The 27184-nt window shown below is 44.3% G+C and overlaps 1 protein-coding gene across 4 annotated transcripts in view; it reads right to left on the bottom strand.

The window, feature by feature from the left end:
* srgap2 (SLIT-ROBO Rho GTPase activating protein 2) overlaps positions 1 to 27184 on the bottom strand; it is a 54784-nt gene that overhangs the window by 3526 nt on the left and 24074 nt on the right. Inside the window, exons 1-21 of one of the 4 annotated variants that reach the window (XM_051416084.1) lie at positions 21793 to 21966; positions 20691 to 20883; positions 14867 to 15029; positions 11477 to 11539; positions 9720 to 9935; positions 9236 to 9364; positions 8101 to 8322; positions 7852 to 7953; positions 7563 to 7760; positions 7351 to 7435; positions 6703 to 6730; positions 6364 to 6394; positions 5565 to 5625; positions 5184 to 5261; positions 4928 to 5062; positions 4726 to 4831; positions 2755 to 2979; positions 1592 to 1671; positions 1056 to 1254; positions 553 to 690; positions 17 to 257 (exon numbers count right to left, since the gene is read on the bottom strand). In XM_051416084.1, coding sequence (XP_051272044.1) covers positions 17 to 257; positions 553 to 690; positions 1056 to 1254; positions 1592 to 1671; positions 2755 to 2979; positions 4726 to 4831; positions 4928 to 5062; positions 5184 to 5261; positions 5565 to 5625; positions 6364 to 6394; positions 6703 to 6730; positions 7351 to 7435; positions 7563 to 7760; positions 7852 to 7953; positions 8101 to 8322; positions 9236 to 9364; positions 9720 to 9935; positions 11477 to 11539; positions 14867 to 15029; positions 20691 to 20883; positions 21793 to 21838 — 2739 coding nt within the window. In that variant the 5' untranslated portion in view covers positions 21839 to 21966. The other 3 variants (XM_051416082.1, XM_051416083.1, XM_051416085.1) reach the window with 3 other exon arrangements.

The following is a 27184-nucleotide window of genomic DNA, read 5'->3' as shown; positions in this document are numbered from 1 at the left end:
GTCGATATTACAGTACCTTGGTCTTGAGAGAGGAGTGGCGTGTGACTGAATTGAGGATGCTGTGAGCGCTGACTGGTCGTTTGTCTCCGCTTTCTTTCACCAGAGCCCCACCAACAGGAAGAGAAGCTGTTCTCACTCCTCCTCCTCCGCCGCCTCCTCCACCACCTCCTCCACCGCTGGCTCCTGGACTGGTACTCTCGCTCTCTGAGCCCCGGAACGTTCTTCGGATGCTCCCGGACTCCGGACGTTTCCTCATCCTAAATTAGAAACATTTTTTAGTTACATTTTAACTGAACTTTTCACTTATTATATTTCGTGTTTTTGTGATTCAGTTCCAGTCAGCCAACTCAGGGCAAAAAAGTCAGTCAGGAAACAACAACAACAATATAAGCCAAAATCATAAAGAAGAAACCAAGAAGAAATCTTCAGTTTCTGAATCAAATAATGTGTTTTTTAAGTTGTTGGTTTCCACACGACCCATTTCATATTGACTTAAAAACTAAAGTTGCAAATGACAATCTTTGATATACAGTAAATATTCATGAGACATACTTGTTCAGGTTGGCCAAGTAAATGTCAGCCACATGAGCTCCAGTAGGAGAGGCAGCGCTGCCTCTAGTTGACACCCTCTCCTCCAGCAGGTCCCGGCTGTCCACATCAAGCTTTGGACTTCCCCTGCCCCCGTCAGGCCTGAAGAAATCAAGAAATAGTGTATAAATCCTTTTCCGTTGCTCTATATTGCACCAAGCCAGCAGAGTAGGAACTTTCTCTGACAACTGTACATTACTTCTGACAGGCAAAGCTGACTTTGTACACACAAATACAGCACGTAAAGTTGACAAGGAAGCTGATATGCAGGTTGCTACGTATCGTTGCAGATAAACTTCCTTAACTATGGGGATTTCCAGTGAACTACTTTCTGTGTTTCTTGTAGAAAGCTCTTTGTTTATCAATATTCACAACAGGCACAGGAGAATAAAACACAGGTTTTATACTGTAATCTCTTAATTAATATGTTATTCTGTTTATTATGCCAGATATTTATAAGATCTTACATTTCTTGGACCACGATGTACTGGTGCGGCACCAGTCCATCCACTCCATTATGCCGTCCCTCCCACCAGTCGTCAGAGGCTCGCTGGTACAGAAGCAGAGACGCACCCTTCTTGAATGACAGCTCCCGACTAGTCCGGCCGGAGTAGTCGAACCGAGCAATGGCTTCGAATGGGTCAGACTCTGAAACAGCCAAGGAGCCTGAAGTTCAGAGGATGGTGGACAGACACAGGGAGTGACGGAGAAGCAGGAGGGGGCAGAAACAAACGGGAGAAAGAAAAGAGAAGGGAAGCCAGATTAGTGCATAGCAGGTTAGTGCTGCTGTATTCGGTGACTGCACAAATGTTAAAATTGCTGAGCAGTGACAAAGCCGCTTAAGTAACAGGTTACTGGGAGGAGAATGTGAGATGGTTTAAATGGTTAGAGCTGAAGTAACTGGTGAGAAAAGCAGGAAGAGATCTCATAAACTGGTGAAAAGAGTATATTCAAGTGCATATGTGTGTGTGTGTGTGTGTGTGTGTGTGTCTGTGTTAATCACCATCTTCGCTGTTGTGGATGACCGAGACGGTGTCAGGCGCAGGCTCTTCCACAAGGGGGGGCTCACAGTGTGGACTGTCACTAATGTGGACACAGAGGGCAGATGACCGTTAGAGGACATAACTACAAAAGACTGACAACATGTGTTGATGACTCACATCCTGACCTCATATTCCTCTATTAAATCACATAAGCTCATTGCTTAGTGTTGAGATTATAACCACGCTGGAAACTTGGACACTCCTTGAAATAACACTCTTTCTTCAAAATGTGCTGTCTGTCTCTGCTTAGATTTTAGGCACAAGGTGTATCCAGAACAGTAGCCAGGATTTTACTAAGGTCATGAGTCTGAAGTCACACCAAAGAATCCTCCATCCGCCCTTAGAAAAATCACTTCTCACTTTTTTCCCCCACTGCTCAATTATATTTCATTACATTTCTAAAACTTCTTTTCACTGCCAGGAATATAGAGTTCTCAATAAATGCACATAATGAAGTGTGGTTTTACACATTTTATTACATATATTACATGTATTCATAACCCTACACTGCCAGGAGTAACATTTTGGTGTAAAAATGGTCAATTTAAAAATGTATTAATTCATTTTGTAGGCTTAAAAGCAGCCAAATCTTGATATAAGGAATCTATAGAGTCTGAAACAACCAGTTAAATGCCCACTATATGCATGCTTTAACCAGAAGAAGCACAGTATTTATCACATGACCTTAATGGTAGCTATGGCCCTGGGCGCATTAAAGCCAAGCCATATTTTCTGTCTACACTTAGTCCAGTAGAGACTAAGAGCTGCTCCTTCAGTGTGACTTACAGTTTAAACAACTGCACTGAATGGCAGTAATCATAATAACTGGTGCTGAGGCTTGTCATTACAGTAAAATTGAAAGTTGGCCCTTGTGCGTATTGTGGTGTGTGTGAATGCCGTGCTCTCCCAGACTGATGTGGTCAGGCGGTACTTTAATCTCCTGTGTGATGGAGGGTAAGCTGATCCTCGTGGCCCCCTGGCCCTGAGTGGAGCAGACAGACTGAGCCCCCCATCACTCCACGGCAGCCCCTAAATCAACCACCCTCCCCTTTTTTGGCCTCCTCATCATCTCCCCTCTAGTTAAATAACAATAGGACAGGACACTTGTCCCCCAAACCCTCACCAGAAGTCATCTCCAGCTCCAGGGATGGTGTAGATGGGGCCTTTCAGGTCCTGCAGTCCGGGAAAGATGGTGTCATGGTGGATGATGATCGTTTTAATGAGCTCATTGACGTGGGCCTGGCAAGAGACCTGGTCGTGGCCCTCGGGTACAGACATCAGGGTGGGACCGAAACAGATGGCCAGGTTGTAGGGGTCCATCATGTTGTCCTCGCTGTATTGAGACAAGCTGGAAGGGAAAGCAGAGTCATTTAGAGGTCATTACCTCATCCTTCTTTCTTAAACATATAATATACACAAGACTGACTACACGCACAAACAACCATGACATGTAATGTATAGCCTACATCACCCCCTGCCTGTGGATAAACTGTGAATGCATATCTGTGTATGTGAGATTGCATGAGGTCCAACAATAAACACAAACTCAGGCTTGCATCACTACATCACTTAATTTGCACACTGTGGAGACGGAGGCGCTGATGGTGTGTGTGTGTGTGTGTGTGTGTGTGTTTGTGTGTGTGTTTCAGTGTCTGAGAAGAAGCAGAATCATTGGGGTGACTGTAAATCACTTCAGCAAAAGAAGAAGCTCCCCTTCTGTCTCCACATGAGCTGTCTGGGGCCACTTGGTTTACCCAGGAGTCTCAAATATCAGGTCTCCGACACCGCATTTCTTTTTCGTCTTTCACTCTCTTTTACTGCCTCCCTTTACCGAAAGGCTTTGTCATGGTTTTCAGGGATGAATTGCGATGGATTCTTCAAATTCTCCCTCATCCACCTATGCTAAGTTTGTTCTTGTCTTTATCAAGCGTTTCGGTGTTGTGGCTGTTGTGAGTCAGTTGAGACACTGTATGCGATACTGGGCTATACAAATAAACCTGACCTGAAGTGGAAAATAAAATCATTCCTCAAGGAGGGACGCTTCCAGTTCCTTGTTTATTGAAGACACAGAAATATTCTTTGCACTTTGGACTTTCATTAGGGTCCATACTTGACTTTCCACAAAGATGAACGGATGTTTAGATTTGGTGTGAGAAGGCCAAATGAAGGTCTTTTAACCTCATTCTGTTTATTTATGGCATTTATGAGGGTGTATGGGGTAACGTTTGCAGATTGGAAGAAAAAACGGATGCTGAAAAGCAGCTTATCAGGCCCCATCACTTTTATGAACTGCTACACAAGTTTCAGGTTTTGTGCTCCTTATCATCCTTATTCATCACTGTACTGATCTTGGACACAGGAAGTCTCAGTATGGTATAGATTTAGTGAAACAATGGCTGTGAGCTGTTTCTTGTACTGCCTTAGATTCTCTTCTAGCTAAGCTCTTTTATATGACCAATTCAACTAATAGTTATTTTTTGTGGTTAATGGTGATTGAATTGTCAGTTGACTTTCATATACTAAGATGTTTTTATAAAGTGATTTATATTGAAAGTGACTGACTTTGAGAGTGGTATCTTATTGTGACAAGTTTTAGCATTAATTGAAAAGGTCTAGGAGTAGGGCAGTCATCTCTAATTATACATTCTGTTCTCAATGGTCAGTGTAATAGTCTTTTTAACCATACACCCTATGACATGCACAGAGTAGAAATTGATGTTGGCTGAGTGCTCAGCTGAGACTATGCAATGCTCTTTGAGTGAGATCATTGTAAAGCAAACCAGATGAAACTAAATGCATTGTTAACACAATTTTATGTGGGATTTAATAAATATGAACATTTGAAAAATATTGACACAAGCCTCTGAGTGTGCGATAATCTACTTTTGTCTATATCGTAGTTTGATGTTTAGTTTAAGTCACTCACCCCCAGTCTTTACTAAAATAAACTATAAAATAACAGTCTTATTCCAACAACTACCTATAGCCATTTGATTGACAAAGCAACAGTAATTTTGCTTCTGTGCGTGTGTGTGTGTGTGTGTGTGTGTGTGTGTGTGTGTGTGTGTGTGTGTGTGTGTGTCCTGCTACTCACTGGTTGAGGAAGGAGAACAGGTATCTCATAATGATGAGAGTTTTGCTCGGCAGAGATTTCAGAACTTTCTTAATGTGGACTGCCCGCTCCTGGAGGCTCTCCATCGCTGGAAAATATCACAGCAATGACGCCCAGGAGATTATTCACAGAATCAAGCACATAAATACACACTCCCAAACAGACCAAAGGATGAGAGACTTACAGACACAGGATATGAGGTCATGGAAGACTTCCTTAGGGAAGAGGGCGTGGTCCAGTCCTCTAAAGTAGAGCTTCAGGACGCCAGCAATTGAGTCCATGTCGTGGTCATTCTGGTCCCCTGCCAGCGGATCCTCACCTATATCCGGACAAGAAGAGGAAGAGAAAAGGAAGGAGGATGGAGAGGGTGAGAAATGACATTAAAACACTGGGAAAAAATGGTTAAAATGCTCAGGTTTCCTGCTGGATGATGCTCTTACCTCTCTCAAAGGCATTTTTGATGTCATTGACTTCCACCTGAGAGCCTGACACTCTGAAGATGCCCTCATGCTGCAGACCTACACACACACACACACACACACACACACACACACACACACACACACACACACACACACACACACACACACACACACACACACACACACACACACAAATGAAAATAAAACCTTTTTTTCCATTTTCAGGATTTTCCAGCTATGGGGATTTTGCATTTTTGTAGTTCCAAGCCAGGAAGTCCTGGTAAAATTCCCAGTTTAATTTTATCCAGAACCAATCACACTTGACATAACAGCACAACCAATGAGTGCACGGGAAAAGCTGATGCTAGACCTATCACTACACTGGAGGATTTCACTCACCATGGCGACTGATGAAGCGGATGCAGCTCTCGACCATCAGAGGAATGGTTTCACCACAGTCCTGAAATAGGGGGGAGAAGAATTACTCCCGATAGAGGAAGACAGGACAGGAGACCGGTGTGGAAATAAAACACACAGTGCACTCCATGTCAGGAGGATTTCCACACACACGTCTGCACACACACATGCATCGGTGCACACATTTATGTGTGGGGGGAGAAGGTGGGTGCACTACCCAGCTGTTGCTAGGAGACAACGCTTTTTCCTTTTCCCTTTGTTTGTTTTGGGTCTCCAGAAATCTCTGGGAGCCGAAGCCATGCTGGACGATATATATGTATCCATTGTTATGTGGATCCCACTGTGGTTTTTATATATTTTACTGAACCTGACTATCATTTGAAATGAATGAACAATCAATTGATTCCTCTGTAAAGTGTGAGCTGACGGCCAAAGCACGATTCATCCACAAGGGGGAGCCACAAACACGAGATTCCCCTTTGGAGCAGTTGCTTTTGATCAGTAAAGTGTGTTGCAGATTGCATGACAGTACACTAACAGACTGTGTGGATTTAACTGTAGATATACATGTTTATATTTGTGCATTGGGCTCTATTAATCTGAGTCATGTGATAATAACCAAAGTGCTCAACCTCTAAGTGCCCATACGTCCTGTGGGGGGCTGGGGGGGAGGATACTGTGAGAAAACATGTGGCTTGAGTTAAATAACGAAGCTACAGCAGCAAACTGGGAAGCTGATAGCCAGTCAGAAACAAACATACACAGACGCGCAGATAATTACCTGCTTCCGTACCGACGAGTTCCTCCGTCCACTACACAGAGGGAGAGAGATGGGAGAGAAAGAAAATGCACTCTGTCATTATGTCTCCGGAGAAAGTCTATTTAAACTCACAACTCTTGTAACGCTCTATTTGTATACACAGACACATATGCACATGTGTTGAGAATATCTATAAACAGTGACAGGGAAAATAATACCCCTGGTTGCCAAGAAATCAAGCTTAAACACTGCTATGGCGTGTGTGTGTGTGTGTGTGTGTGTGTGTGTGTGTGTGTGTGTGTGTGTGTGTGTGTGTGTGTGTGTGTGTGAGAGCATATTTCCTTCCTTCACCACACCTACCTGGCAAGGCAACAGTCAGTCTTCTGACCTAAAGGAGGGAGAAACAGGAAGAGGGGGAGGGGGGAGAAGAAAACAGAAAGAGAGAGAGATAGTTATAGTAGGAGCAGGACACATGAGGAAACAGCTTCAGAAGGACAGAAACAGGGAAACAAACTTCCCACTTAAGCTGTGCACACACAAATCAGGAGAGGTTTTCCTGTAAGGTAAAAGAAATGCAGACACATTTGGCCCTGAGGACACCCACCCACCCACACACTTGAACACACAGCTGCATCCACATATGGTCACTGTGACCTAGCCCTCCACACACACACACACACACACACACACACACACACACACACACACACACACACACACACACACACACACACACACACACACACACACACACACACACACACACACAGATTGTGATTATTAGATTTATTAAACTCACTCTGCTTCCCTGCATGAGCCCTAATGTGTCCCACTAAACCACTCATCTCTCTGATCTGCACCCTATTTCCCCTCTGGGCACCAAGCCTTTCCTGAATCCATCTCCCTCCTAGTAGGGGGGCTCCCAGTACAAACGCACACACACTCACAGATGAGACAGAAGGACAATGTCTAAAAAAGTATGAAGGACACTGTGACAGTCCCACTCACTCTCTCCCAGAGTCTTCTCAATGAGGTCATGCTTGGCCTCCAGCTTGGTGATCAGGTTCCTGCCCTCCAGAAACTCCTTCAGCTTCTAAAAACACACAAAAGACACACATCTGCTCATATATAATCATAAGATTTCTTACAGCTCTGTCAATTAGAGGCTTGAGCCCACTGATCTTCCTGACAAATCATCAATGACCATTGCTTGCACTGACCGTGAAGTAAAACTGCTCTGTCTCTTGCTGATTGGCCCGCCGTTTAGCCAGGCTGGGCTTGCTGAGATAGGATTCACTGAAAGTGGACTTCACCGACTCCATGCTGTTGCTGTGGTGGAAGCACTCAGAGACGTCGTAGTCCTCCACTGTCACCATGTCTTGGATAGTGGACAGAGTGGCCTCCATGGTTTTCTTCACCTAACGGGCAGTAAAGGAAGAGATAATATGAGACAAAAGCTGCAAGGAAGACAAACCAGATAATATTACAGGAAACAGAAAAATGTCTGACCTCCTCATTCTCAATCTTAAGTGTGGAGAGGCGGGACTGCAGCTGCTGACACCTCTGGAGCAACTCGCTTTCCACTGGCTGCTGCGCACACATCACTCCCATCTACACCCACAGAACACAGTGGAAAGATAACACCATCACAAAGACATTCTGCCCTTCCCAGTCCACTGACTTTTGCTTCAGTCAGAGGTATTCATCACTGAAGAAAAGACACACCTAATAATAATGACTTAATCACTAGAACTGTACCGTGTCTCCCATGTGGGACTGAAAGTCAAAGCGAGCTGGGGGGCAGAAGACGTTGTTGTAGGTCTCCATCAGTTTCTGTTTGTCCCCGTTGGCCTCCAGACTCTCTGCGGCTACATCCAGTGTTTCCAGTCCGGAGTGTTTTGATGTCTCTACGTTTTGTTCTGCAGATAGGTAGGTCCTCAGGGCGCGATGCAGACTGGCATGGTAGCCTAGGTCGCAGCACTGTCACATACACATGCACAGAAAAATAAATACATAAGACATGCAAATGGCATGCAAATACTGTGAAAATAAATCAAGTAGAGAGAAATCATATCAGCGGATGCCACTAACGGTGCTACTACCATCAGCTTTCAGTTTCATCAACATATAGCATACAGATATGGCCCAGATATCATACGATCCCTTTTATGACTACTATTATAACTTAAATGATGTAATTACATTAGGTAATTAAATGCTTCCCAATACAACCACAATCTGATATGCTGGACCCAGGAGCAGTTGGGGGTTTAGGGCCTTAATGTTTAGGGATCAAACTTGTAATACTCTGCTCACAAGCCATCCACCCTTAAGGCAACCACTGTGTAAGGGTTACATCAGGTGGATTCACAAGTGCACTGCTCTAAAGGCAAATGTGTCTACATTTTTAACAGAAAAAATATATGATACAATGCACTAATATATCAAAAACCACTGATCTTCCATCAGTGTGTCAGTGCCACCTGCAGCTGACTGTTCCTTCAGTCCAGCAAGCAGTTAAGTGTTTTTATCCAACAGAAAATGAACTGCTTCCAGGCCATCTAGATGTTTTGGCCACTGGCTGTCTGCGGAGGAGTGTTTGGAAGCAAAGAGACAAAGAAGAGAAAAACATACAGCAAGGGTGACTAGTTTACTGCCTTCATTAGGAGCACTGAAGCTAATGCGAAGAGACTGACTAAGGGGCCACCACTGGCTAGAATGTAGGGACACACACACACACACACACACACACACACACACACACACACACACACACACACACACACACACACACACACACACACACACACACACACACACACACACACACACACACTCTATGTCTACAAATGTTAGCTGCTCCCACAGAGTAACAGAGTGTGTTTATACTCACGTCAATGATGTCGGAGAGGTCGTGGATGTAATATTTGAAGACGCAGCTGTTGGTGGCCTCAAGAGCTAACAGGTACTCATTCCTGGCTTTGATGGCCTTCAGTCTGTTCTCTGTGTACTTAGCTTGTCTCTGATAGAAGAGGCAGGGGGAGTAAAAGAGAGATTTTAAATGAGAGGAGGAAAGAAATCAGGCAAGAAGGAAAGAAGAAGGGTAATGATGGGTAGTGAGGGGGTGGAAAGGGAGAGAGATAATAGGTGTTAGAGTGAAATGCCTCAGTATTGATAATGGAGAATAAGAAGCGGAGAACCATGTTGCTGTGACAGGACCCAGCTGTACTAGACAAGGTTAGCAATAAGCCAGTCGTGCACTCATGAATTATTCATTATACACACATTGTAAGCCAGTGTAACAACAGGTGGAGCACTCTGAAACAGCTTTCCTCTCTCTACTCTACTCCATCCCCAGCCCCTCCGGCCCCACTCACCTTCTCCTTCATCTTCTCAATTTTTTTGACACTGGAGCGTCGGACAGGTTTCTCGTCGCTCTTGATGCTGGCTAAGGTGTCCGGGGAGCGTGGTGTCTGGCGGTCGTCCTGTCGACCGGAGCGGCCCATCTGCTTCTCTTCCTGCTTCTCCGCCTCCTTCAGCTTGGACTCGGCATTGATGCTGTCGGTGTTGTACATGTGGTACGTCTTCATCACCTGTGACAAGGGTTGAGATTGGCAGGCAGACATATGAGCGCATGCTTTCCCAGTGTGTCTCTTACTTCCGTTTTTTGGATCTGGATCAAAAAGTAGGATTACACCGGTCAATATAATGAGGAGAGTGCAGCACTGAGGCTCAAGCCAAAACACAAAAAGATTTTTTGGAAGGAACCTCCAGCACTGGCATTCAAAAATACAGCAGACAATGACTCACACAACCAGCCTCCTCTACTGTACTACACTACTGTGCTGGGACATGGTGGTATGAGTTTGACATGAAGAGTTAAAACACATGAAACAAGTGTGTGTGTGCAGTGTCAGCCTTATTCCAGTGACCACCACCAGAGCCATCATTATACTGCTCAAACCCTTCCACAACACAGCAGACAGACACACGGGTCTGTCTATGAGTATGCATGTGAGCATGTGCGCGTCACTCAAAACCAGATCTATTTCTATCTCTTACTATATACTATAATTACAGCATAAGACTTGCTTTTATGGGCCTGGCTGAGCTGAAGCTATACAGTTGCTTGCTCAGAGCTCTGGTGTGGGAAGAAACTTTGCCCACACACACAAAACCAAACACACACACACACAGACAGTGAAGTGCACTCTGATTGCCTCAGTCCTTTTGGCAGTACCATAGACATGTGTAACCAGACGCTCAGATGCCCCTGACAGCGTGAGAAGACCAAAACAACAGACAGTCATGATGTCTGAAATATGAATGATCAAATCAGACCATCCAATTAGAACAGACATGTACAACAGTGGCTTACAGAAGCATGAGTGTACAGTATATTTAGTGTCATTCGTTAAATTGATTTATAAAACATACTTCTATGAACAAGAGTCTACAGCCATGCCAGCAGCTCTGTCAGGCTATACTTAGGCACAGTGGTGGTTTGTGCTGAAAGCAAGCGGCAGCCAACATGCTGACACGCTCACAATGACAACGCTAAAGTGCTATGATGTTTACTATGATCAACATAATTGAGTTGAGCATGCTAACATTTGCTAATGATTAGTTGTGCAGGTATTTGGTCATGTGTTGTGGAATAACTTAACCCAAAATCATAAATGTCAACCTGATGGTGGGACTGGAGGAAATGTCAGGGAATCCCCACAGTCAAATAGGCTTTTTCCTCTGGGGATCATGGATGTTTGTTAAACATTTCATGTGGCTAAAAATCTTTAATCCTGATTGTAGCCAAGTTGCGTCCTTAATCTCCATGCCATGTTTTCGTGTTGTCTATAAGCTTTTTTGTCTGCTTATGTTATATTTAGACGTACACGTTTTTACCTGCAGTAAACTACATTGTACCTTTTGTTTTGAAATATGCTGTTAAGTAACGTTCAAAAAGCACATTTTAAAAGCAGTTTTTAGCGTCCCATAATAGCTGTCAGGAACAGATCGCTAACCCTGACACTGCAAGTGCAATGCTCTCCCCATTGAACTGTATGAGATGCAAGATATCACAACACATAATTATGGACGCACATTTTGTGATTGCAATGTCAGTGGTTTCTCTTACCGTGTAAAGCTCATTAAGAACTTTCATCATGTCCTCTTGCAGCTGTACGCCAACCTCTTTGCTCTGGAGATACAGAGAGAAAAGACAAAAATAATGTGAATAAAGAGCCCTAACCATTGGCTCACAGTCATGACTTGCAGCTTCTACTATCCGTCCATCTACCTGGTCATCACTCTGTCTCAGTCATGTGGTCAACCAACCGCCCCCATCATCAATCAAGACTAGATTATCTCGCTAAATGGGAGTGGAGGAGTCACTAGTCCAGATAAATGAGCAAGGAAGTATTGGACTTGATGGATGTGAAGTTAAAGGAGGAAGCTACAGATACTGATGTTGGCGGGAGGAAAACAAGAGCAAGACAGAGAGGGTAAGCCAAAAATAGAGGGCAAGATGATGAAGTTGCGAAAGATAAAAAAGAGACAAAAGAGGCTGGACAGGGAGTAGTACAGACACTACCATTCTCTAGACATAACGGCCCGGAGCCGCTAGTGACTGATGGCTTCACAGAAACCAACAGAAGAGTAGACTGATAAATAGATGTGTATACATACACCAACACGCACATCTATTCACAGCTCCTCTTATACATCTTTATAAATATGTTGGAACTCTCCACAACCACTAAAAGGACACCAGGATTTATTAAACATGTCTGCACAAAGATTCACACATACACAAATAGAATTAACTTAACTTGACAAGAGACAAAAAAGAGAAAGCAGCGGACACGCATGGTGGGAAACAGAGAAGACAAAAAGAGAAGAAAGACAACTGAAAAAACGAAGGTTAAGGAATGCAGAATGAAAGCAGGAGCAGATTTTGCCAGCGCATGTTGAGCATCTGTCTACTGCTGGAAGAGGGCACTGAATGGGGGTGAGGTGGGGTGGGGTGTAGTGAGGGTTCAGAGGTGAGCGGGTAAAAAAAAAAGGTGATGGGTGGTGAGGAAGAAGATGCTGTTTACTTGCTGACAGAGAAATATGGGAGTGTTATGGAGAAAAAGGAAACTATAACTGTGAATCTGCTTGGGAGAATTACAGAGGGCAGAGAGGTCAGGAACAGAGGGGTGTATATGCTGCAGAGGGAGGAAGCGACAGGGAAGAGATTTAGGGTAGCAGAACAGACGAAAGGAGGTAACAGGATAACCGAGGTAGTCCCGCCATCACTCTTTAAAGTGCTATGGGAGGCTCGTATTAGGTGACAAGCAGCCGGACCGCAGCCAATCAAAAAGCAATAGGCCATGGTTGAGCCCTCCTATCTATCAACTGTGGATCTTGACCTTTGGACTTCTCGTCTTGCCCGTGGTCGTCCGTCTGGCTCCGCAAGACCGCAACAGACAGTAGCAAGTAGCATGCTTCATTAGCCCTGATGTCTGTGGTCTAGGTTGAAACTGTGTACTCATTAATACAGTTTGACTCATTAGTGCTTCCTCTCCTTCAGTGACAAGATCACATACACGCTCCTGCTGTGCTAACAGTGTTATTCTGCACTTCTTTCCGCACTGGCTAAGATGAATGTGTTGACTTCTCTAATATGGATCATGATGTGTGTGTGCATGTGTGTCATGGCCTCTGGCACTGCTGGTATTCATGCCCCTGACTGGAAATGTTATAAATGAACTAATTATCTACATAATTAGCCGTCAGAGCATTCTCTGTGTATGTGTGCAGCCTGTTTATGACCCAGACATGATGGAAGCAACCCTCATGCCAAAGAACAACGGGCGTAATAAAAATAGAAACCAATGCCCATGACTGAACCAAGGGTGGGGAAAAAGGGTGATAAAGTGTGTTTTTTGTGCTTGTGTATGAGAAAGACAGATGGAGGTTTGTGTGCGTGTTCCCATTGCCTGCAATCGGACTGTAAATGTAGTTCAAAGACAACCTATCGGGCTGGAAATCAGCAGCCTCTGCCATGACATTCCAGACACAGACTGCTTCACTTTGCGTTCCACGCGCACTTATCTTCCTATACTTGTGAGGCCTTCCCACATTCTTTTCTTACACCCTATCCTTACCTTAAACTTAGCCTTTAACATTTTAACCTAAACCCATTTCTAAATTTCCAGAGCAAAGCACTCATCCATTGAAAAGGTAACAATCAAGACAAAATAACCCCTCCTTGCAGAAAATGTTATCGCTCTAAGTCTGAAAGATAAGGGGATCCACTGAGCAAATGATGTTTACATATTTACGCAACTTGCTCTGAAACGCAACTGTTAACTACAGTAGAACAAGAGTCTAACAACATGTACCTGTTCTTAGCTTGTGTATTTAGTCTAAAATGTCCTGCCTGGAGATGAACGGCTGTCTCTTAGGGGAGGACTCAGCCTTGGTATTTGCTCTACAAGGTCACAGTTAGCTCTGATCTCCAGAGAAATCTTCATCCCGCCTCTCTTGTCCTCTTACGTTGCCTCCCTCTCTCTATTCCTGTTCCCTCTGTTCTCTCTTTTTCTCTTCGTCCTCCACACCTCCTGTTTCTCAGCATCGCTCTGCCTTGTCTCTTTTCTCTCAGGCTAGCAAGGCAGAGATCAGAGGAGACAAGAATGAGGCTACTGTATGAACCACAGACAACATAAACTCTCCTGGCCTGAGGTTCAGCTGACTTGCTGTCAGTCAATAAATCAGCAGAAACAGAAAACAGATGTTGGAGAGATGGATGGACAGAGCGGAAATATGACATGGATTCGGCACATCAGAATGTAGTTGCTTTTTGATATACAAAATCATAATTTTAGTTGGTACTGTACACTCAATGGGTACTCAAAACAATGCAAATATTAGCTAGAATCAGTTATTTTAAAAGACACAAAAAACCTTGCATGAGGATTGATCCTGTGTCCATATCAGTATTTCATACCTTTATACTGTATTTACCAATACATACATCTTATTATATTGTCAGGCTTGATGCAGAGTGATAATTTTCACCCCTTTAAAACATCCCTGAATACATAAAAGCAAAGACTTTCAAAAGAGTTGTGACCTCACTGCCCACCGTACCTATTGTGACGTCAGTTAAATCAAATCAACGCAGCTTATTTGGCGCTTTCTACACAATGTTTTTGCTGTAAGAAACATCTGCGGCACATTACAGATGTGGCAACACGTTCCTTGTGTTAAGCCACCTAAAAGAAAAGAAAAACATCTAAATGAGGCAGGAGCTCAGAAATCCTGACTCAACTACGTAGCTCAAAAGGTTCAGAAAGGCTCAAACCTGAGGCGATCGTTTTTAGTCAAATAATGTATGATGCAGTTTTATGGCTGGTAAAAAAGTATTTTTGGCTTGAAAATGTTGGCAGATGAGATGAAAAGTTAATTTTGGACCCTGGGTGTGAACCACAAACCAGTTAGAGTCCTGCTGTTTCTGTGCGTGTTTGTGTGTGTGTGTTACCTTCTTGAAGAGGCGTCCTGAGTCCTCGCTGATCTGTGCGAAGCGGGGAATGATGTTGTTGAGGTAGAGGTCGGACAGAGTGGCATGGTCGCGGCTCTCCCTCTTCACTTGCAGCAGCAAAAGATTCCAGCAGTTTACTGGGGATAAAATGCTCTGCTCCTTCCTACGAACAGAGAAACAGGGAGTCTTAAAATGCATTCAAGGACCTCCAAGTATCTTTTTAGATAAATGAGTAGCATTAAGTCTCATTCATCTTCTAATTTCCTCCTTTCATCCTGCTTATAGATGCGCACACACCCACAGATCTATTTTACGAAAAACCTAGAGACAGACGTACTGTAAAAAAAAACAAAAAACACACACACTCCTCACATACAGTTTTAACAAAGATGACACAGGACATTGGGATAAAAGACAGGGAGGGAATTAATGCCCAGACAGATTTATGCACAAAACAGCAACCCTCCGTCTCCCTTTCTTTCCACACGCGCACACACGCGCACACACACACACACACACACACACACACACACACACACACACACACACACACACACACACACACACACACACACACACACACACACACACACACACACACACACACACACACACACACACACACACACACACACACACACACACACACACACACACTCGCTGAGCCAGCCCAAACAGGGGATTCAGCCAGGGTACAAAACCCAGCAGGAGGAGGTAAGACTCCCCTACAAGCACAGCTGTCGCAGAAATGGATAAAAGGAAAAAGGAGAGAGAAGTGAAAAAGAAACAGAGGGAGAGACATTTAAAGACGGGAATGATTTTACTAACAGTTTAATGGCTCAATACTGTTTCATTGTCTTTGCTTCAAGTGCCCATAAAGCCGTTACACAAATGCAAGGCTGTCAATGCCCTGCTTACATGACAACACAAGCCCTTTCAGAGTGTGTGCACACAATACTGTATGTGTGTGCGTGCATGCGTGCGTGCGTGCATGTGTGTGTGCGTACAGTATGTGTTATGGATGATCCATGGATGATCTAGTGGGTAAAATGGATTATGAGTGAGTGTAAGTGGATGAAAGAAGGTCTTTGTGTAGTTAAAAGCAGCTTTAACTGGATAGAGACAGCAAAGAGCTGCAAGGCATTTACATCACACACACACACACAGTCAGAAAAAGTAGAGCAGTGACCCAAGCACACAAGGTCAGACAGAGACAGAGAAAGTCTTTGACCGAGGGCTATAGAACGGGGGGTGGTGTCCAAAGGGAGGTGTGGGTATCTGAGTGTGTGTGTGGGAAAGTAGGGTCTGATGAGATGAGTCATAGACAGTGATGTGATATGCTGGTACTGGCTGTCACTGGTCAGATGGTCAGATGGTCAGATGACTATAACAATAATGATTTCAAGGGAAAGAAAAAAAAACACCGACCTATATATACATACTATGAAAATCAAACACTAAAAACTCTTCACATGTTGTTAAACCTGATCAATAGTCATGTGGACACACGTGTGTTTGCGTTATGACACTCTCTGCTCCAACTTCTCTCTGCTGTCTGTTCCTTTTTCGGCATGTCTGTCTTCACTGGTTGCACAACAACATGGCTGCACTTCCTCTATTTGCTCAAACCGCCGGGCACTCTGCCTCCATGTCACCCTCAGCCGACCAGACCAGTCATCACCATGGTAATGGCACTGCAGCACCGGGTGAAATATCACCTATCTCTCTTTGACCCTCAGCTATCACAAGGTAAACACTGAAATGTCACTGGCCCTCCGAAGGTCACATGGTGCACGCTGGGAACAGAGTCAGTCCTCAGGTCAGGTGCTTCCAGTGAGTCAGATTGGAAGGAAAATGCTAAATGGTCATTTACATTCAGGATCAAAACGCATAGCATTAAAACAGTGAACAGTTAAAAGGCTCTGACTGAACTATACAAAGAAACAGGTCTGGTTGCTACCAGCAAAATGTACAATTAGAACAATTAAAGCTCAGATACTATTGAAATAAAAAATCATGAGAATAGCTGTCATATGACATCATTATTATCAGTATTAATTGGGTATCGATAAGATTTGATCAAACCCAGCTCAAATGCTGATTCTTTTTGTTGTATCAGGTTTTTATTGGATCTTGGTTCTAATTCCCGGTACATTATTTTAATAATATGGGAAACAAATGCATGTTGAAAATAATCCACCCTTTGTTTTCATTAGATTTATAGTGCCAAAAACAGCAATTTACCATGTGGATCAAGATGGTGGTATTTATTGATTATTTTGTCAGTAAAAAGGTAAAAAGATGCTCTTCTATTTTGCCACGTTTCTCATGTTAAAAGGTCCGGTATGTTTTCATTAGTGTATGATCACCCGAATATAGGAATTGTTATGTTTTCATTACCTTAGAATGAGACATTTTTATTTACAGACTCGACTTCCATGGAGGCCACCATGTTGAACCGCCATGTTTCTACAGTAGCCCAGAACCGACAAACCAAACACTGGCTAGATTGGACTGTTTGTGTTTTTTGCATGTTTTGCAACTACCATAGTTTCTCCTCAGAGCTTAGAAGGGGAGGGTGAAGAGAGGGAGTTGCAATCTAAACGTCACTAAATCCTACACACTGGTCCTTTAAATGTTGACTCTTTTAGACTTGTTTTTACTTGAGTTGGTAATACTAGCATTAGCTGATTTTGGGGCATTATAACTACAAATGGGGACATAAAAAATGCTCTATTCTTATACCACACAGAAGGTAATGCAATGGTCTATTAGACAGACACAGTCCCAGACTTGGATTTTCACTCAGTAACTGTAATTTGTTGTATTAATACAGTCTTAAGTGAAGTATAGGCACGTCAAGTTCTCCTTATGGTCCAGCAAATAGTAATCAATACAAGTGTGTTGTGAAAACAAAGAGTAGACTAAACCTTTCTTTCTGTTGCCACATGAATATTATATGTGATTTTGTTATTATTTTCCAGCACCATTAACACTGTAAATAGACAGAGAGGGAGAACAGAATGAAATACACAACAGATTTAAACAAATACAGCCACAACAGATGCAAAACAGCAATTTTCAGTCCACGTGTGGTCATACAACCATGTGGTCTTTAGAATCAGATGCCAAAAACCACATTGAAATTATATGTCGCTGTAGCCATGGGTTGTACAAAGGGCTGCAGCTTATTAACAGTGAAACTGGCCTAATATTTAGCATAAGGGTAGGCTTTGAATCAGTGTGCAACTTGTGAGGGCTTCTCCATGTGACCAGTCACCCTCAGGGCACACAAACACACACACAACCACACAATACAGTTAAACCGTGTAACCCCCCCACCACCACTGCTGTATGCAGTCTGCCAAATAGCAGGAATACCAGGGGTCTCCACGGGACACACACACACACACACACACACACACACACACACACACACACACACACACACACACACACACACACACACACACACACACACACACACACACACACACACACACACACACACACACACACACACACACACACACACACACACACACGGAAAATAGCTGAAATTCCAGTGTGGCACCCGGACTGAGCAGCAGCAGATGCAGGGAGACTGTTAAATACACAGATGTTGAAGGAAGAGAAAAGAGAGTGGGAGAAGAGCAGAAAGAGAAATGAAAAGCAAAGATTGAACACTTGTCAGTCAGAGAATTGTATTTTCTTATTTCCTTATGACATCTGGATAGATTATGACGATGACAGACCTGCTGCAGCAGCTGACCTGGTCAACTACATGTTTTATTCTCTGTCCTTTGCCCTCCCTTCTCTTCTGCTCTTCTGCCCTACCCCCAACATGCAACACAGGGAAACACACACTCTGCAACTGTCTCAGTATTGATCTGAGCTGGAGTGTGTGTGTGTGTGTGTGTGTGTGTGTGTGTGTGTGTGTGTGTGTGTGTGTGTGTGTGTGTGTGTGTGTGTGTGTGTGGGGGTATGTCCTCTTGGTTGGAATTGGGTTTCATTTAGAGGCCCTATCGACCTTGTAGTCTGTGCGTGTGTGTGAGAGAGAGAGAGAGCATGGATGTGGGTTTGCCCCTAGCAGAGAAATTAATGTTTCTGGAAAAGCATGCAATGCAAAAGAAAAGAGAACAAGAACAATGCAGGGGAAAAAAAGAGGAAGGTGGCAGTAGAGAGGGGGTCGTGGTTTACAGGAAGTCAGAGAGAGAAGATGAGCATAAGAGGAAAGAGTCCAGTCCTTCTCAACAGTTTCTGTAATCTTGGAAGATCCGGTCTATGATAAAAGTCGGCCAGTGTTTCCTCTACAGCAAAGGGATAATACTGTAGTAAAATCTAATGAGAAATATCAATGCAATTTCTCCTAATTATAAATATAGAGTAAAGTTATATGTAATAAATTGGGATTTTGGCCTAATGAAATATCTATTTATACAAGAATAGCTTTAGTGGCACAAGCTGAAAAACAACCCAAAACACTACGGGTGCTTTCCATTTCATGCGTTTCCTCGATTTATCACTTCTTCTTTAGCATCTGTTCCTTGCATATTGGCTCTTGGGGATGCAAATAAGAGATGCATGGAAGGATTAGTAATGGTGTCTAGTGAAGGGGCCATCTTCGTTTCAATCCCACACCACAGGTTTGAAGAGTAAGCAGTTGTTGATGATGCACAGCTTTCCCACAAATCATGACACACTTGCAGCAACTTGTGTCTCCACTGGTTGCAAAAAATCCCCAAACCCCCCACAGTATTGCAGTAATGATGTATTAACGATGCTGCAGGCATCACAGAGCCCTACAGCTCCTTCAAATCAACAGTAATGTTCAACAATTAAACACATTTCCATCGAAAGGATGTTGTCAACTGGTTTCACTTCTGTATAGGTTATAGCTGTGTCTTCTTGCTCAAAGCTCGTCACTCCTCCAATACGCATTTAAGGTATTAAACTATCCTCAGTGATGGCAGATCTTGGTGACAGGCTAAAAAATAGAGGAGCAAGGCTGCACGGAGAGATAATTAGCTAAATGGATAGCATCCTCTGCCTCCATTTATCTGTGGTAGCTCCACTGAATTTGTGGCTGTGGCTGTGTGTGTGTGTGTGTGTGTGTGTGGTTCAGGGTTAGCTAGCAGTTCAGTAAATCCTTCCCCACAGGGAAACAGACTGCTCGCTCTCATCAAAAACTGCCAGATAAATTACACAAGAACACGAGAGAGAATCCCAGTTTGGGCAAGGTTACACACACAGCAAGACACTGCAAAATAGTCAGAGCACAAAATCACCACCTGGCCATTTCTGGCAAAATTTACAGTTACACACACACACACACACACACACACACACACACACACACACACACACACACACACACACACACACACACACACACACACACACACACACACACAGAGTATCACAGGACCTGACTGATAACAGAAATGAGCATCCTAATGAAACGTATAAGTGTGAAATCAGTTGGTGTTTCATTAGATCAAACTGGGAAGCAGTGAGTGATGCAAGTCCGTATTTTACAGACGCACGCAAAAGTGAACTCCTTCGCCATCCCTCTTTCTTTCTTTCTTTCTTTTGCTTGTCTCTACTTCTCTTTTCTCAGGAAGGAAGTCATCTTGAAAGCACTTTAAATAAAAGGGGCTAAATAAAGACATTGGTGGTTTCATCATACACAGCATTATAACAATGTGCAGCCCAGTGTGGTATTGCTTTGTGTGTAAGTGTGTGTAAGTGTGTGTGTGTGTGTGTGTGTGTGTGTGTGTGTGTGTGTGTGTGTGTGTGTGAGCAGCTTTGTGTGTTGCCGTACTTGAGTAGATGGTCCTTGGTGCTGCGAGTCTTGGTGAGGAACCTCTCGGCCAGTTTCTCGAGGTTGCGGCTGTAGTCCACCTCGATCTCTGCCTTCTTTCTGAAGAAATCCTGCAGGTCCTGCAGCAGCTGCACCCTCAGCTCACACTGCTGGTCCAGACACTTGAGCTGCTCCACCAGCTGGGCACGGATTTCTGCCAGGGGTGAAGGGAAGAGAGGTAGAGAAACAAAGATGAGTTAAACTTATTTTTTAACTTTATCGTGCCAACCTCAAATCCAGGTATAATCCGCACATTGAAGCCACAAATGCCTACAGATCGTTTGTTACCACGCACTTCTAAAATCAAAGGCCTGTGTTCGCTTAAAAAACACGCAATTATCCTTACAACCTGAGAGTAAGCTGCATACATTACTGTCGTCAGTGCAGTACTATCATTAAGATGCATGCCACAACAGTGTGTAAAATAATAAAGTCTAAAACAGTTTCCTCAGCACAGCTGATGTGGATGCACCTGCAGAGCCCTGACACATCAGCCTGGAGACTTGGCTGAAATCCACCCCCACCTCTCCCACCAGTCCATAAAGCTCAGACTGCTGCCTATGTGTGTACATCATCATATTCATGTGTGCATTTGTGTGTGCGATCAGCTATCGTCTTCCATACACAGAGAGATCTCCAGAGGCAGTCATTTATCCCAGCTTATCACTTTTCATTTTCCTCCTGCCTCCTTCCCCTCTCCCTCCTCCACGCTGCTTTCCAGTCTGGCCTCAAATTAATAGAGTGCACTCAGTGCAGACACACTCAGTAACCATATTCAATCACTGGCTACAGAAAAGTCCTCTGGAGAGCCCTGCCCACTGCAGTTATAGACTGGGACACACAAAGCGTCTGCAGCAACATGTGCACACATCCACACACCCAAGGACGTGATGATGATAAGCCGGATCAGTGCTGACAGCTGACAGATTAATGCTATGCTCTCATAGCTGCCTGCCAATGCTGAGTAGGCTGCTCATGCATCCTTTTAAAAAAAACAACACACACTTCTCCAATTGCCAGCCTGTGCAGCTGCATCACGGCTCGTCTACAGCGGCCATCCTACCTTTACAACGCTGACTGTAGAAAAAGCGGATGGTTTTGGCCTCCATCCTGGCTTCAGTGCAGTATAGACTCCCTTCACTTACACACTGATTCAAACACACGCTCGCAGGCAGGCAGACAGTCAGCCCTCCGTCGGGCTGACAGCAACTGTTGATGCTGCCTTTGTGTTTAACAGCTGAGAGCGCAGTTTGTCATAACCACAAAGAGAAGTGGGATCTCTAAATGTGTCTGTGACCACCCCGCTCCTCCCCCATCTCCCACTTCTCTCTCTCTCTCTCTCTCTCTCTCTCTCTCTCTCTCTCTCTCTCTCTCTCACTCTCTCATAAACACAGACCTAAACATTGTGTCAGTAGGCAACGGCTGTGTACGCTTACAGCCATTCTTTACTGATTAAAAGGCCAGAACAGAGGAGTTTTGTGGCATTACCGTGCATACGCTCACATACACAACAAATAATACACACAGCCTGTGTCTGTGCTAATGACCTGGTGCGAATATTTGCTTTGACAACATGTGCTATTGACTTGTTGTCTGTGTATGCGTGTGTGTGTAATTTCTTCATCGCGCGGCACTGTCAATGATGGGGAGTGAGTCAGTGTTCCGCCTCCCAAGGCCGAGACATAAAACCTTGAGACGGCGGCCTTATAATTAGCCGACCCAACACAACAACACACACCATATGCACAAACACCTCAACTAAAAACAAGCGCGCTCATCCATAAGGGGAGTAAGAAGGTGAAAGAAAGCATAAGGTAACCTGCAGGGAGGTAGCCTGAGGGGTGGAGGATATGTAGCACCAGTCCCATGTGACCCCAATGTTTGGAAAGCAGGTTTGATGGGGGCAAAATTGATTTAATAGGGAGGGACATGCCCTGTGCCCCCCAAAACCCCTCTCGGGCCCCTAACAGTCCCATTAGGATGAAGAGTGATTCCGACAGCACGCTCCATTTACAAAATATATTGCTGTGTGACTCAAGCAAAGCTAACCCTCAGCTCTCTCCACACTATACCTTGTTGATACTGGCTGCTTAGCTGAATTTCCCTGAAGGACTTTAAAAAAAAAAAAAAAAGAAAGAAAAAGAAGTCTTTATCCATCTAGACCCTGTTATCGCCAACAGGAGTTTGAGTGTTAGCTGAGACACGGGGAGGTTGGCACAGGAAAGATGAAGAGATGCCGTCAGCAAAGATCGATGCAGGTCCTCCTTTCGCTCTCATCCCTCTGTAACGGTCATCATCCCCTTGCGCCAGCGAGAAGTGGGATGTGAACTGGAATGTGACGCCTTCACCCCCCTCCAGTCAACCCAGTCACATTTTCCAGGCAGATGAGAGCAGGTCTTGTAATCGGGCTCTGGGATTCTACTTTACTGATGCTCTCCTTTCTCTTCCCCCCCTTCCTCTTCCTCCTCCTCCGCCTCCTCCTCTGTCTGTAGTGCTGAGAGCTGTCTGGCTCCGTCTGCATGAGCCAGACACTTTTCACTTTGTTCACCAGTCCTACCAGCATCAAGACCAAAAACAAATGAACTCAGCAACACGAGATGGTTGCTAACCTTTGCAGCAGCTCTTTCTCTCTCTTCTTTTTCCTGTATATCAGTCTGGGTTGACAAATACAGTATACAACTTCATGGTATGTAGACAGAAGGTTTCTAGTAATATGCACACCATCAGTCAACATCTGCAATCATTCACATGGAAAGAAACTGATCAAGCTGAGAAATCTACCCTACGCCCTTTTCGAATTTGTTTAGTGTAGCATTACTTCCCTGGTGTCGAGCTACATAAATAGCTACGTAGATTTACACATGTGTCATAAAACTACATTTCTGGCCATCATTTAAAATCTACAGACCGTGGACAGTCTTGCATGTGGTACGGATTACTGTTGATTCTAATGGCCTCTTCTTTCTCAAGATCTTTTTTTCTCCCTCCCATTACTACAACTCTACCCAGTTGCCACCTGTTGGTTTGGTTTGTTTTCTCAGTGTAGACGAGTAGTATAGTGTGAATTACTGTGTGAATGTATATCCTCCACATGTCTGGCTTTCTATGAAGATAAAAACATGAAATGGCAGAAATCTGACGAGTCTGGTGTCTGAAACCTGCCTTTCTAACCATCCATTATTGATTAGTTTGCTTATCCAGACCCAGAAAGAGGAAGACAAAAATAGAGAGACATGATGGATGGCGACAGCGTAACCACACTAGAATGACATTACCACCATGGTCAGTGCCTGCTGTAAATTTTGAAGTGGGCTGAAGCTGAAGGCAGGGACATGTTGCCGCATACAAATGAGTGGATGGATAAAACTAGAAAAGGAAATAAAGACTCTGCCAAAAGGCAACCCAACCAGTCACATAATACTTGAGTCGCATGTTGGCAAGCACAATGCGGGAGCCCGAAAGTCATGTTTCTCCTGCAACATTTTCCTTTTTGTAGTTCAAGTTGGTTTTTGCAGCAAAATGCCACCAGCTTCAGTCTGTTTTGCTGGATGCTGACAGAAGTGATGGTTGCCCTGGATGCCGTTCTGAGCTGGCCTAGATACAGGAGCCACACACACTGCTGCGAGCACTCATTATACCTGAAAACACCCTGGGCTATGGGTGCAACGCACACACACTGACAGCGATGTGCCACTGTGAGTCCAAGCTGTCACTCTGAGCTGTTTTGACGGCAGCTATCCAGCCCGCTCTCAGAAGCCCCACCCCAGATCTGTCCTCCTCTATTACTGGACTGGTTTGCACAGACACACACACACGCATGCATACATGCAGGCACACACTTACACACACACACGGCAACTGTTTACAAGTAGACGTGATGAGTGTTCGAGACGAGGCTTGAACTGGCTGGAGAGGGAGGGCGAGGGAACAAACAAAAGAGGAACAACAAACCGACACAGGTGACTGGGAGATGGTCTGTTCCTTTAAAGGATACATTCTGGTTATTGCGAGTCTTACTCTTGCAGTTTTCAACAGTGATACACGTTGCTAAATATAACACTTTGCTCACCAAGTTCATTGCAGGGATTAGGGATGCACTGATCCAAGTTTTTCTCTCCCAGTACTGAGCAAGAAAGCAATACCAGTGCTCTATTTTACCCACATTTAAAATCTGTATACCTCACTACATCAGACTCAATAGATTCATTTCTAAATCAGGTAACGCGAGACAAAAGATTGCTGTGGCACTAAAAGCTGAGTCAGTGGTCCACTATGACTGAATGAATGACAAAAACATTACATTTTTTATTGACTTTGGTGAAGAAACTGTATTAAATGTGGATCAGTCACACCCTGTCCAATACTTAATAACCACTTAATCGGCACAGACATAAATTTGTCGATGCATCCCTTACAGAGATTAGGGGGAAAGTGGCAACTAAGTCACTAAAAAGAGTTCAGTGGGATCAAAAAACACAATCAGAGAGATTCCGCACAAACCCAGGGTTAATTAAACTTATAAGACAAAATAAGGACACAGACCGACTTCCTCAATTTTGACCTTTGATCATAACTGTTCTGCGTGTGCTCAGTTATTCTGTGGAAATACTGATTATTACTGACATTTCTGGTGCTCTCACTTTCAGTTTTAGCTCCAGATAAAGTGGTTTAGATAATCTGTTTAAACCGAGTGCTCACAACCTGTCTGTTTGTCAGATGCAGATTCCAAGATCTCAGCATTTGGGGAATCCAGTGTTATCATAATCGATAGAAACGAAGGTCAAAACCAGGGATATCGGACCCTCGTTGTATAAACTGGGATAATCCTTTAAACACGAGCCTCTCTGCCAGCATTGGGGTTTAGTGCCCATAACCTGTGCCAGGTAATCAGTGAACGCAGTGGGAACACACACACACGCACACACGCACACACAAACACACAAACACTTAACAAGTTCTCAGAAATCCAAGACATCCAACCAGGAGATCTAGCTACTGGGCGAGGTAGAACATTACCCATTCTGTTTGTGTTTGTGTGTGTGAGCACACGTACACTCTGTGTTTATGCAGTAAGGCCTGGTCTTTGTTGCTCTAGGGGCTGATACTGCAGCACAGAGCGGCGGAGAGGAGGGGGAGCAGAAGGGGATGGTTTTGAGTTGTACCACTGTGAGCTCATACTATTGTCCTCAGAAGAATGAAAGAAACAGAAAGAAAAGAAGAAAGAACAGAAAGCAGTGTAAAGGGTGAGTAAAGGGGGGGGGGGCACTGCGTCACTGTGAATAATATGTCCATTCATCCCTGTACACACAGGAAGAGAGGACAGAGAGACAGGAAGTTAGTCGGACCGGTTCATTGCCAGTAGGGAGCACACGGGAGGGGAGGGTCATACTAAAACAACCACAGGAAGCGTGTGTGTGTGTGTGTGTGTGTGTGTGTATAAAGACCGAGTGCAGGAGGATGGGGGGGTTAGACTGAGGTGTGTGTGAGCTTATGTGTTTGTTTCTTCAAATGAAAGAGCCTGAAGAAAAACAGGCAGCTGTGGAGTTCACCAATATAACCCCTCAAACCTGAAACCAGGCAGGAAAAGAGGGAAGAGAGACTGACAGAGAGAAACTGGGCCAGGGGTCTGCAGATTGAAGGGGGGCGGTGTGTGTGTGTGTGTGTGGGGGGGGGCTATGGGGACATGATTTTTAGACAGTTGATTGAGTTGGTAGTCTGAAGCCTCAGGTTGCAGGTAGTACTTCCTAATAAGATTCTTTAGCAGGGTGGAATCTATTAGTTCCAGACATGCCTGCCTAATACTGCTTCACTGTGTACACATGCACACACACAGACACACACAGACACACACACAAGCGAGTGAGAAGGGTAGTAGAGGGAAAGATAGAATTACAGTACAGTACGTGTTGGAGGGAAAACTATTGCAGGAATGGAAAGATTCCAGCCAATGTCTTTTCCTTGGGTCTGGACTTTTCTCTGAAAACAAACACACACAGAGACATGGACACACACACACACACACACACACACACACACACACACACACACACACACACACACACACACACACACACACACACACACACACACACACACACACACACACACACACACACACACACACACACACACACACACACTCTAACCTATGTAGGCATTTCCTCTCTCACCCTGAGCTTCAAACCTTTAGGAAAAGCAGTGTCGTCTTAAGGAGGCAAGTTAACGAGCTTAGTGACTTTTAGACATGGAAAACCCTCCTGAAGCCAAACCACTGCAGACCTGCTCTGTGTGGCAGAGGAGAGGAGACAGACAGGCAGGCAGAGAGACAGGCAGAGAGTAGAGAAGTAAGAGTGTACTCTGTGCTTTTTTTGAGTATTAATAAGTAAAGAACTGGAGATTTCATGGTAGAAGGTTTTGGCCAAACTTTATAATGGAGAACCAAGTACTAAATGATG

This window comes from Dicentrarchus labrax, unplaced genomic scaffold (assembly GCF_905237075.1).
Source record: "Dicentrarchus labrax unplaced genomic scaffold, dlabrax2021, whole genome shotgun sequence".
Classification (NCBI taxonomy): domain Eukaryota; kingdom Metazoa; phylum Chordata; class Actinopteri; family Moronidae; genus Dicentrarchus; species Dicentrarchus labrax.
The sequence above is the reverse complement of the archived record's forward strand: the minus strand, read 5'-3'. Positions and strand labels throughout refer to the sequence as shown.